This window comes from Psammomys obesus, unplaced genomic scaffold, assembly GCF_907164565.1.
Source record: "Psammomys obesus unplaced genomic scaffold, mPsaObe1.curated_primary_1811, whole genome shotgun sequence".
Lineage (NCBI taxonomy): Eukaryota > Metazoa > Chordata > Mammalia > Rodentia > Muridae > Psammomys > Psammomys obesus.
Genome location: NW_026590062.1, coordinates 10,830,108 through 10,843,170, shown reverse-complemented (window position 1 = coordinate 10,843,170; position 13,063 = coordinate 10,830,108). Strand labels below are relative to the sequence as shown.

Below are 13,063 nucleotides of genomic sequence, written 5' to 3'. Positions count from 1 at the left end.
CACACACACACACACACACACACACACACACACACACACACACACACGACAGCTCAGCCCACCATATTCTGATCTGTCAATCATCCCAGTGACTGCTGCCCCCATTTTGTTTGGCGGGCCCCCCTCACCTCTCTCCTCCTCTCCCTGCTCAGTCTCCATTCTTGGATTCCTTGGTGGCCCAACCCTGACCTTGGCAGACTGGGGCCTCTCCACTTCAGGTGGTCTCAGCAGGAGCCCAGTGTCCAGGGCTGCTCACGGTCAGGTACACAGCCTGGCCTGAGTTGCCTCCCTCTCAGGAGCATGCTGTGGCCCTAACTAGCTCACTTTTCCACCAAATCTGCTGCTGGGGGCACGGGGAGTGGGGGGGGGGCTCAGCATCACTCACTGCCAGCACAAGCTCCAGTGGGGTCCCTCCACCGTCCAGCTCCGTAAGTCAGCTCTTGTGTCCCTACCATGGCCATTGCCTCTGGCCTAGCCTCCTCACTCTCCGCTCCTCACTCCCGCTCTGTCTCCTCTACACAGCAACCTCGGACCCCCTCGTTGGTGCCAGCCAGGCTGGGTCCTGACTCTCCCACTGCCCCACCCACACTCTTAGAGAAGAATTGTGGTCTAGCTCTCTGGGTCTCCTCTCTGTCTTTGCCAGCTCCAGGGTCTCCTGTAGGTTCAAAGCACACCTCAGTGGCTCGGGCCTGGGACCCACCTTACCCTATATACCAAGCAGGTCTTGGAACTGGACATCTCTTTCCCAGTTGTCCCCTCCAGCACTAGCTGCTATCACAGGGTGTCATTCCACTGTCCCTCTGGACCCTGGGGAAGGGCTCCATAAACATTAAATGAGTAAATTAACCACATAATGGAACCAGGGAGCTGCCTCTCCAAGGAAATGTGACAGGTGTCACATCAGACAAATGACTAACCTGGGGAAGGGTCAACAGAGACCTGCACCTTTCTCCTGAGGCAGTCTGTACTCACAGAGGCCAAACTGCCACCCGCAAGAGGGAAAAGTCCCCATCCCCCACTCCCACCCCCCACAGCAGCCGACTTCCCAGTCCTGGTGCCTGCCCCACTTCCCTTTCCCCTCTCAGAAGCTACACTGGGGTCCTTCATCTACTTGCTTTCCACTCTCCTTGACCCAGAACTCCAGCACGACCCTACAGCGGCGGCAGCAGGCTGATTTACCGTGTTTGTTACAGTGCCTTTCCTCCCACAGCAGCCTAGCCCAGCGCTGAGGGTCTCGGTGCCGGGAAGATGGCAGAGTCAGTCTCAGCTCGGGAATGTGTAGCTCGGGGACTATGTTCTAGAAGACAGGTTCCAGAGAACCCCAGCAGCTGGTGGACAGAGTCCCTGCCCCGAGCATTAACAGGTTGAACTGTGGGGTCACTCTGGAGCAGCGGAAAGTGGCCTTCTCTGGAATCCGGGTCTCTGCTGACAGTGTCCCTAGGACATAAAGATGGAATTGCTCTGGATGTAAGTGGCCTTTGTCCTGAGGAGTAGAACCAGGTCACATGAAGTCACAGGCAGGAATTACAGTGATACCTCTTCAAGCTAAGAAGCGCTAAAGTCACCCCAAGTCACTCCCTTCTGCTGGGACAAACCCCCCCCCCAACACACCTGTTCTCACATAATTCTGAAAAGTCAGCTGGGCAGAGGGAACATTTTGTGCATTCCATACAAGGGGAAACTGAGGCCGGAGGAAGCAAGGACACTGGCCAATAGTCATATGTCACGAATCAGTGGTGGGAGATAGGTGTTGGGAAGGGGACGGGCCTCCACAGATGAACTCTTTAGAGTCGTCACCACAATGCTTCTTCAGGGTTTTGTTTTTAAATGTGATCTCGTTGCCCAGGCTGGTCCCTGGCTCCTGAGCTCAAGCAATCCTCCTGCCTCAGCCTCCCTGAAAGCTAGGTGCATGTCTAGATAAGCCTATCTTCTTAAAAAAATTAGAAAGGTGGCTCCAGGTGAAGGCTCTTGCTGCTGAGCCTGATGGTCTAGGTGTGATCAGCAGAACCTACATGGTAGGAAGAGAAAACAGGTGCCCTATGACTACCCTCATGCACGCCCCCCCCCTAAACACACACACAAGCTAAATGAATAAATAAAAACCAATTAGAAAGCCTGACATTGTGGCTTGTACCTGTAATCTTAGCACATGGAAGGTGCAGGCAGGAAGACCAAGAATTCAGAGTCATCCTGGCCTACCCAGGGAATTCAAGGCCAGCTATATGAGACCCTGTCTCAGAAAAACCGAAAACCTCGCGCCTCTGTAACATGTTGAATGGGGGAGTAAAGGAAAGACTGGCCTTAACCTCATTTCCCTAAATTTCAGACTGTCCTTAGCACGTGACCTGATGAGATTCGTGTGCACACTGGGGTCCTGCTCTGTCAGCCCGGAAACAGCCCCAGAGTGTCCCCGCAGACTGCACAGAGGTGCCTGTAGTCTTCAGTGGGCCGGGAACAGAGGAATGAGTGTCTTCTCGGTTCAACCCTAAGAACTGTCAGCAGAGGCAAACACGGGGAGCTTGGGAGCCCGTGCCAGGGAGAGGACGAACCAAACGTAAACGAGAGGGGTTGCCGAGTAAGAAAGCAAAGCAATATTGTGAACAGACACGATCCAAGGGGACCTCCCCAAAAGACAAGGGCGCTTTGAGATGCCGTACGTGTGGGCTAAAGCTGGTAGAAGCGGTCCGATTTGTTCTTGTGGAATTGCTACACCAAAAGCCATGAGCCACGAGTTCACTTCCATGGGCTCTAGCTGACCAGGTTTGTTCTGCAGCTCCTTGGCAATGAGGAGCAAATGTGTCAGGAAAGCCCTCACTTTTGGCTGTGTAGCCTAGAGCAGCCCCAAACTCAAAATCCCCCTGCCTCTGCCTCCTGAGTGATAACAATGGGTGCCTCCATATCTAGTTACAGAAAGCTGACTTCAGGTTATCTGAATGAGGGCATTGTAAGGGGTAAAATCAGGGTTTAAAGATCCAGGCTTCCCTCTTTAGCAGAAAGGGAAACTGAGGCCCTGCCATATGGCAGCAAACATGTCAGTGAGTCAAATGTGTCTTGTGTCCTCCAGTCCACACTCAGGAAGGCCAGCTGTCCTCAAGCATGGCCTTTACCCTGAGCCTGCACTCTGGAGCCTGTACAATTTCAACAACTGAATGACCCTTGACCTTTGACCTGCCATCTGTGTCTCCCAACATCCAACTACTGTCCTGGCCCAGATTCTACCTCTCACTTGGAGGGTGACCCTGCTTACAGCTTCCTGCATTCATGTGTATGTGTGTGTGTGTGTGTGCTCATGTGTGTGCACACACAGGTGTGAATGTACAGGTCAGGGGTCAACCTGAGGGGTCATTCCTCAGACACTGTTCACCGTCTCCCCCTGTAGGCTTTCTCACTGAATTCAGAGCACACGGGCTAGACTGCCTGGATGGTGAGTCCCGGGATCTGCCGTCGTCCAGCCCTGAGATTACGCCATGCGCCAACATGAGGATTCTGGGAGGGAACTCAGGTCCTCACTCATGCACAGCAGGTACTCTACCAGCTGGGCCATCTCACAGCTCCACGCTCCATGCCCACGCATTCATTCTTGCATGTGCGTGAGAGCATCTTCACATGTGCGTGTGCAGGCCCGAGGCTGAGGTCTGCAATCATCCTCGGTAGCTGTTCTACCTTATTCACTGAGGCAGCCCCTCTCAATCAGACCCAGAGCTCCTAAACTGACTAGTCGCACTCATGCGCCATCTTGCTCTGGGGAGCCCCGTCTCTGCCTTCTGAGACTGGGATTACAGCCAACAAACCCACCCAGCGTGTGTGTTGCTTCCTGGCGCATTTGAACTCGGGTCTTTACACTTGCACAGCAGCTGCTTTTCCTGCTAAACCATCTCCCCAGCCCCAACCCATGTTCCCACCCACAGCTAGAGGGCTCAACTGGAAACAGAAGCTGTCTCAACCTGTGTAGAATAGACAGTGCTCAGGCAGCTGACAGCTGCTGTCCTCACACAGCCCGCCTGCCTGGCCTTCAGTCTGCGGGCATCTCAGAGCCTGGGCTCCCTGAGGGACGCGGCATGGGGCCCCGCCCTCCTGAACAAGCAGCCCCTTCCTTTACGCTGTCATCCTGCTATGGTTTTAGCCAGGGGCTTCGTACGTGTCCTGGGAGGGCCCCCAAGGGACCACCGTCCTCATAAAAACTCTGGGGAGAACGGGGCCTGCCGGTGCACACCTGATTCCAGGCACTCAGGAGGCTGAGGCAGGAGGATTGAGAGTTCAGGACAAGGACCAGTCAGTCTTGTAAAACTAAACCCCTCTGGGTGTGGCCTGGCATTCTCTGGCCCTGAACACCCCATGTCCTGTTACAGCTCATTGCGGGAGGAAACAGCGTGCCGCCTGTGACCCCTGGGAGGGGAGTCTTGCGTGCCGGCGGCTTCCTGCAGTCTCGGCCCAATGCCTTCCCCTTGGCTGGCTCCATCTGGTACGCGGCTGCTTTATTTATTTATTTATTTTTTTGCAGCCTTGCTCACCAGGCACTGAACATGGTGTTGGGGACCCTTGCCCTAGACCTTTGCTTAAAATGCCTTTGGTTTCCCACTACTCTAAACGGTAAAGAACGAGCCTTTACCCCTACTCCGCCAAGGCCCACTCCTCTTCCTCCTGCTTGCAGCTCTCATCTTACCTGCCTCTCCCTAGTGGGCTGTGCTGCCTCCATTCAGCCTTTGTACTAGGCAGGTTTGTCTGGCCTCAGGCCTTTGCACAGGGGGCTTCCATTGGCCTGGATTATATAATCCCTCTCACATTGTCATCTAGCTTCTCTTCCCTCTTTTAGGGTCCTCCCAAGTGTCCCAGCTCGGGGGTGCTGGCTAGCCTGCCCCCTGTTATACACTCGTGCACCTTTTTCATCATCCTCACTCCTGACTGAATACCCCCAGGGTGCAGGCTACCCAGGCTTCCCCTCATACTGTACCTTCCAAGCCTGGCAGGTCCACAGGCTCCACACTCAACAGTGTGGATGAAACAGTGCAAATGAACACACACATCAAGTGTGGCCCAGCGAGAGGCAGGGCCCAGCGTGAGCCCACCTGCCCCGCCCCCAACCCCGGCTCTGTGTTCTGAGGAATGCCTATTTATAAAATCAGGGAAGTCTGTAAATAGGTGTTGAAGATTTTCCTTCACTAGGGCGGGGAGGAAGTTTGAGGTTTGCAAAAACAACCCTGTACCGGCTGACTAGCCCAGGTGGGGGAACTAGTGACCTGGGTCTGTCCACAGTCACGCTCCTCACTCAGCCCACCCTCACCTGGAAGACCAGGGAAGGCGCTTAGAGGCTAAAGGGGGCAAGGATTTTCACAAGGATGGAAGGGTGGTGCTCCCTCGCCGGTCCTAGAACATCCTCTACCCCGAGAGCGTCACACTGAGTCTCCACAGCAATGCCACATCCCTGCTGCGTGGGTCCAGGCTGGCCTCATTTACTGATGTCACCAGGAACAGAGAGGCCAAAGGACTCTGTGGAAGTCGCACAGCTAGTGGTAAACACAGCCGGACTGTAATCCAGGTTGCTCGACGGAGGCCCCCTGGCTTCCCGCATGGCCCACTAAGAATGTGGCCCAAGGCTCCTGAAGCCCATGCTGGTGTGGGCCTGAGACAGAGGTTCTCCAGAGAAAGGAACAGCCAGGCCTCACCCCTGGCGTACCCTGACATGTTGCCCTGGGCAGGATCCTTCCCATCGTCCACTTCCCTGTTCCCTGTCTAAAGGCCAAATGGCAGCCCTGTCCAAACAGGTGTGGGGGGCGCCCTGCTCCTTTCCTCGAGGACAATGATGATGAGGAAATGGGAGCTGGATGCAAAGCCAGGCACATCATCTGGTACCAGAAGCTGAGGCTGTTCCACAAGAGCAGAGAAAGGGTGAGTTGGCCATCTAGGAAGCTGTGAGCTGTCACCCAGGGACCAGTGTGGGGGTGATACTTCAGCCACGGAGCCCACTGAGGAAAGCCCTCAGGCCCTCCCTTGCCGCTCCCTTCTGGAGAGAGCCAAGGAACCTTAAGGGGACAGACATGTGAAGAGAAAGTGGATGTCTCTCTGAAACCCAGTCTGTGTCTCCAACTACCTGAGAGAAACTTCAGCCGAAATGACAGAGGAAAGGTGACCCACGAGACAGTGTGTGTGGCCCTGAACTGTGAACTGTGCTCACTGAGGGCTGGGGTACGTGGGACCTCACTTTTTTAACCTGCAGCCATCATAGAAGACCAGGAAGCACATCTTCCTCAAGAACCTGGAATCTGTGCCTTGGGGCTGCGTCCGTCCTTCTCCCATCTGTCTGTCCGTCTGTCTGTCTAAATAATAAACTACCACCTTTGTTTCAGTCTGGCTCGTCCTGAAACTCTCCTCTACCTCGTGGTCAGGGACCTGACTTTACTTGAGTGGGGCTGCCTGGTGGGTGGGAGCTCTCAGGCTTCCTGGCCCCGGCACCAACAACAGTCCCACAGGGAGGGCGAGCTGCGAGCCCGAATGACTAGGAAATATTCCTACAGTGCTGGGGATGGGACACAGGGCCTCGAGCATGCTAGACAAACCTTCACAACTGAGCAACACCACACCCAGCATCACCCGGCACTCGACAGTCACAAACCCAGAGCTCCTGAGCACACTGTAAGTCCGGTGGCTCCGGAGGAAGTACGCCAATGGGCTGCCCCACCCCCGGCTCTGCACACCTGATTTCCAAGCCCTGCAAATGGGCCAGGTACATGCACTCATCTGAACTGTAGAATAAGACTAGTGGATGGACCACACCCCCTGCTTGTCCCATTGTGGCGGCAGCCTTTGATATATGTGGCAGCTCTCCCCAGGTACCCTTCCACAGACCACTACTTGGTGTAATCTTCACTGTATCTCTGTGAGCTAACACTATTGCTCCCACTTCCCAGAATGGGAAACTGAGAGGCAGGGAAAGAAAAAGGAGAAAGAGACTCTAAGGAAGTCGGTGTCCAGACAGCTGGCCCAGCCTATCTCCAGAGAACTGGTAACTGCCAATCGGTCTGTACGTGTGTGTGTGTGTGTGTGTGTGTGTGTGTGTGTGTGTGTGTGTGTGTGATTTAAAAACAAAAATCTAGGAATTCTGGACAAGTCCAAGGCCATAAAAACAAACTATTCAAGCAAGTATTCCAAAGCATGGCGCACAGGCCCGGCTCAGCCACAGAAGGTATGTGCTCTCTGACCAAAAAAGGGCCAGTCTGCCCCAAGGGATCCTGGCCAGCTTGTCAACAGTGGAGATGGCTCCTTTGTGGTGGCAGCATGCCCCCCCTGGTTCCAGTTCCCCCAGGTGTGTCCCGGCTGGGTTCTGCATTCCAATGTCCACTTCCTCTGCTGCTCCCACACGCAAACACAGGCTGCTGAGGAGCCTTCAGCATCTTACCATTTATCCCTGCAACCGTCCTCCTTTGTTCCAATCCCCAGACCCACCTGGACTCCCATCCTAGCCTTAGCTGCGGCTGCCTCCTCTGGGGACACGTCTCTGCCTACCCCACTGCTCACGGCACAAAAGCACAAGCAAGTCAGCACGCAACCTGGGTCAGTGTTCCCAGCCCTCCAACCCTGTCACTCGCCTCTCATTGCTTCTTGTCCCCGTCTCAGCCCATTTCACATCCGGCATCATCCCACCAGTGTTCCCGGGGATCCCAGCAATCTTCCCTCGCCCACCGGCTCCTCTCCGTAAGTCCCCACAGCACCAAAGCTGAGCCCACGCCTTCATACAGTTGAATATCGAGGAATCTTCGCCTTGCTTTGTTTCGTTGATCTCAGACTCACTGCGTAGCCGGGGATGGATCTCTTGACCTTGACCCTCCTGCTCCACCCCCCAGATGGCTCCCCTGCCACGCCTATAAGAAACACCCACGAGATTCTCCCGTCACAGCAGCAACCTCCAGACACCATATATACCTTTTGGTCATGGGAAGTCATTTTCCTGTTGTCTCAGGGTCCGACAACGAGAGACCTGGTGGCAGACCGGTCACCCTGCGGTCACCCAGTGTGTGCTTTGCAATCTGTCCTCACGAGTCCGTCTGAACAGCACCTGAAAATAAGGTCACCAAATGTTGGAAGTGAACAATCTGGGGAAACAGTCAAACTATTAGAAATACTAATAAACAGGTGCCTGAGCGATGGATCCGCTTTCCAGCATGTATAAGAAGCACTCACCATAGCCAATGAACGGAAATGACCAGCATCCACCAACAGAGGAACAAGAGTGACACAGTGGAATACTATGCAGCCTTTAAAAAGGAACCGTTTTTAAAGCTGTTAAAAAGGAACTGTCAAAAAGTTGCTGTGGAGTGTACGAAAACACCACAGTAAGGGCTGACAGCAACTATGTCCAGCAGGTTGCATGCTGATAGACCTGTAACCCGGCACTCAGGCTAAGGCAGGAGGATTACGAGTTCAAAGCTAGCCCAGACTGCATAGTGAGGCCCTGTCTCAAAATTAAAATAATAATTAAAAAATGGGATGACCAGATGGCTTAGTGGGTAAAGTGCTACACTAAGCCTGACAGCCTGAGTTTAATCCCTGGGACCGACATGGTAGGAGAGAACTGACTCCCACAGGTTGCCCTCTGGACTCCACACATGTGCCATGGTGCGCACGCGCACACACACACACACACACACACACACACACACACACACACACAGCCAGGCATGGTGGCACAGGCCTTTAATCCCAGCACTGGGGGAGGCAGAGGCAGGCGGATCCCTGTGAGATCGAGGCCACCCTGGTTTACAAAGTGAGTCCAGGGCAGCCAAGGCTACACAGAGAAACCCTGTCTCAACCCCCACTCCCAAAACACGCACACATACAATTTTTTTAAAGAAATTCTGAGACAAGCTTGTAACATGTAGCCCTGTCTGGCCTGGAGCTTGCTATAGAGAGCAGGCTGGCCTTGAACTTACAGAGATCCTTTTGCCTCTGCCTCCCTACTGCAGAATTAAAGGTGTGCACCTCCCAAAAAGTAATTTCTTTAAGGTTTATTTTTCAAGTGTGTGTGTGTGTGTGTGTGTGTGTGTGTGTGTGTGTGTGTGTGTAGGATTGAACATGTGAGTGCCCTCACAGGCCAGACAGAAGATTCCCTGGCACTGGAGTGCCACGTGGTTGTAAGCCGCCGAGTGTGGGTGCTGGGAACGGAGCTGGTCTTCCTGAGAAGTGTGTTCTCTCTTCTGCTAAGCCACCTTTCCAGGCGCCCTCGGCAAACCCCCCCCCCCCTTAAAGGAAAACTTTGGACATGGGTGGCTCTTTTTGTTCTCTTTGGTTCTGGAGTGACTGGGTGCGATTTTTCCAAGTTATTTTTAACATAGGTGACGGGGGCATATAGCAAAACTTTTGACTCAGTCTCCATCTGCCGTGGGCCTCCTTCCTAGAAGCACTCTGCCCGGCATCTCTTCGTCCCTCTGTGGTCTTCTCTCTTCACACCCAAGGCCTGTGCACATTCCCCTTCACTTTTTTCTGACATGAATGTGAGTGACATGCTCCTCTCTCAGAACCACACTCATTTCCTTTTAGGGAAGGGTACAAGAGCTGTCTCCCGGAGCACCCAGGCCTTTCCCCCTTGAGCCCAGAAATCTGTCACTTCTTGTATGCACAGTGATTAAATTCAAGGCCGTGTGACTGGAGGCTGCCAGGGGTTTGGGAGGGGACACCCCGGAATCAAGAGGGGCTGTCTAGCAAGCCTCCATGCGAGAGGGAAGGTGCTGCCAGCAGAGAGAAGCCTGAACATGCCGATGGCTGCCACAGCGGAAGGAGGGAGGCTGTACATGCTATGGGCACCCCTAAAAGCTGGCAAGGGCCCTCAGACCCACCCGGAGCCCGAGGGAGGAAGGCAGCCTTGGCGGCCTCTCCATCTACCCCAGGGAAACTGCTTTTAGGCTCGTGCCCCCCAGGGCTGTGAGAGAACAGATGGGCCACTTTTTAAACCATCAAAGGCTGCAAACGGAGGACACGCATCACATCCCGGGAACCACAGTGTGGCTGTGCTCTCCAGGCCGAGGTGCTAACTGCAACGTGAGCACTCCCCTGTGGGGTGCAGTGAGGATCCTGGTGGGCACAGAGGGGGTTTCCCACCGCCCCCGATCCCAGAACCCCACTGAGGCATTCTACACACCGTGTGTGTGTGTGTGTGTGTGTGTGTGTGCGCGCGCGCGCTTGCGCACATATTCCTTCACGTGAGCTAGATATCAAACTCATCCTCATGCTTGCAAAAGCATGTTACCAACTGAGTGTCTTCTCAGCACCCCGCCCTGAGTTATTTTCCTAGTTACAAAAAGAAAAATGGCACCAGTCTGGGGAAGATATTCAAAGACTCAACCCCTCCTGCCGCCGGGTGGCCATGGAGAAACCTCGCCGTGGCTGGAGAGACAGACATCCAGTAACAGGGAATCCCAGATGGCTAGCTACATCCTAGACCTGATTGCTTCATTCCAGAAGGGATCCAAAAAAAAACCCTAGCACGGGCCTGGGCGGTAGAGCCTGCGGCACAGTGGACGCCAAGGGAGCCATCCTCCAAACACCCAGACACCCAAATAGGAGAAACTGAAGGCCAGGCAGGGCGTAGGGGGCGCTGAGGTCTGTGTGCGTGCAGAGGTGGAAAAAGCAGGCTTTTGAGCAACAGGAACTGATAAGTGTGCTCACTTAGCAAGCAGCGGAGCCTGGAGCTGTCTGTGCCGTTCCTCAGTGCCAGGCAGCATGCTGGGTTTCGGGGAGCAAAAGGGAAGGGGCCTGGAGACGACCCACGTGACAAGGGCAGCACAGGGCTGCGAACACACTTCACCACCTGCCTGGTGGGTGAATGAAGAGTAAAGCGAGATGGGAAGCAAGTGTGGCTCGTCCGGTGGCGTGGCCAGACTCCTGAGGAAGTTCGAGGGAGCTTCCCGCACATCAAGAAAATTGTGGAGACAAGTGTTCCAGGAAGAGGAAGGTCCTCTGAAAGCAAGAACTTCAGAGGACAGAGTGGGGAGTGGGCAGAGGAGAGCAGGGCAGGAGATATGAATTAAGAATAATTGTCAGGGTGAGCATGGTGGCGCACGCCTGTAATCCCAGCACTCAGGAGGCAGAGGCAGGCGGATCTCTGAGTTTGAGGCCAGCCTGGTCTACAATGTGAGACCAGGATAGCCAAGGCTACACAGACAAACCCTGTCTCGAAATACCAAAATAACAACAACAACAACAGTAGTCACAGTCAGGACTGGGGGTCTGGGGATAGCCACCAGGGCTCCCGGCTTGTGGGGAACACTGCGGATTTGAAGGACGAGAGCATCAGGGACATGATGGGGAGAGCCACAGAGGATGGAGGTCTGGACTTGGGCATCAGCGTGGCAACACAGACTTGGGATCTGTGTAGGCCAGAACTGTGGCTGCCCTAGATGGAATGGGAGTTAGAAAGAAAGATGAAGACTCTACTGGGAAAGGAAGTCTGGGGACACCAACAGTCTGGGCTTCCTCCTTCTTGTTAAACGATGGCCAGGGAGGGCTGTGGGTTGGCCAGCAGCTCTGCAGTTGGGTAAGTCTTAGCCCCGAGTTTTTCAAAACCCTAGCTTGACCAGCCCTTCTGCTAGGGGAGCCTGGGAGGCAGAAGTTGCTGTCCCTGACCTTGGCCTTACTCAAGAAACCTCAAGCTGCTGGTGGGCAGTCAGGAAATACTGCTAACCTCAGAAAGTCCCCACCAACCTGACGTGGAATGACCGGGATGCAGAAATACTTTCTGAGGGGCAAGCTTAGAGGAACACAGCTGTCAAGTGACCCTGTGCTTGATCTGGGGGGTGGGGTGGGGGGTTGCTAAGTCTCCCCCAGTCATCTCAGCAGTCCCAGGAGGTAGGCACCATTTGGAATGCCGTGGGGCAGAGGAGGGCACGGAGACATGGAGGCAGAGTCCCACGGCTAAGGCGTGTAGTGAGCCCCACATCCAGTGGCAATAGGTGCAGGGCGACTTCTAAAGGGGAGAAGTGCACGCTGCCCTCAGTCTTCCCTGGCCCGGCCACGGTTCTTGTTCCTTGGCACCCCTGAACCAAACAGAAGGGTGCTCAAACTGTTTCCAGAAGGCTTTGCTAAACTGGGCTTCTTGCTAGGGTGCACCGGTGGGCTGGCGTCTTGGAGCCTCCTCCTGGGTACCCCCTTCCCTCCTGCTGTCTCCCTGGGGTGGCTGTGGAGCGGGGCTCCGGGATTGGGGAACAGGATTTAGGGCTTCACACCCACCTGCTGGGAGTTCCGGCTGTGCCTCCTTTGCTGTGCAGTGTCTGGCTCTCTCCACCTGGAAGAGGGGGACACTGTTACTTCTACGTGGTGATGGTGATGGGTGTGGCGGAGCCAGGGCGGTGGAGCCAGGTTAACACACACCAGGAGAGGAGGCGCTTGTCAATACCCCTTCCTCCCTGACCCCCTGCCCCTGGAGGATGGCGGGTGGGCAGTCACGGTCTAAAAACCAGCCTGGGACTCAGTCACCCTCCTGTAGCCTAATCCCCCGCCCCCTCTCTGAAAGCCAGTATGGATAAAGATCCCGCCTAGGAGCAGCAGAGAATCACGAGGATAGAGGGTGGCTGGGGCTTCCTTCCTTCCTCCCTCTGGGGCCCAGCGGCAGCCTGGCGCTCAGGGCAGGGAGCAGATCGCAGCTGCCCTCAGTTTGAGATGCCACTAAGGCTGGACCGAAGAGGGGCGCGCTGGCCTCCCCCCAAACCCTCGTTACCTGGCTGAAGCCCAGCTCGGTTCTCATCCCAGGGCAGAGGCTCAGGCACACCCCTGTTCTGCAGAGCCCAAGGGGGCGGTCCCATGTCCTTGGGGGTGTGGCGTGGCGGGAGTTTCCATGCAAACTCAGAGGCCTAAGGGGGCAACCGGTGCGCTCCCACACAGCTGAGAGGCCCCAACTCCGAAGTGGCTCTCAAATGACAAAGACCAGGGTCTGCACAGGGCTGAGACTCTTCAGCAAGGCAACTTGCCTTGTCCTAGGTGCTGGAGTCCTTCCCTGACCTCCCCTCCTGCCCCCACTTCCCAAGTACCTTTCTCCCTCCTGTCACCAGAGACTAGAGACGGTGTGCACATATCTCTC

The 13,063-nt window shown here is 55.1% G+C and overlaps 1 protein-coding gene across 2 annotated transcripts in view; it reads right to left on the bottom strand.

The window, feature by feature from the left end:
* Positions 1-12,820, bottom strand: part of Hvcn1 (hydrogen voltage gated channel 1) — a 28,758-nt gene extending 15,938 nt beyond the window's left edge. Inside the window, exons 1-3 of one of the 2 annotated variants that reach the window (XM_055605969.1) lie at positions 12,704-12,820; positions 12,217-12,271; positions 7,918-8,050 (exon numbers count right to left, since the gene is read on the bottom strand). In XM_055605969.1, coding sequence (XP_055461944.1) covers positions 7,918-7,938 — 21 coding nt within the window. In that variant the 5' untranslated portion in view covers positions 7,939-8,050; positions 12,217-12,271; positions 12,704-12,820. Of the gene's footprint in view, positions 1-7,917; positions 8,051-12,216; positions 12,415-12,703 lie in introns of those variants that run through there. The other variant, XM_055605968.1, reaches the window with a different exon arrangement.
* Between the last annotated feature and the right edge of the window lie 243 nt (positions 12,821-13,063).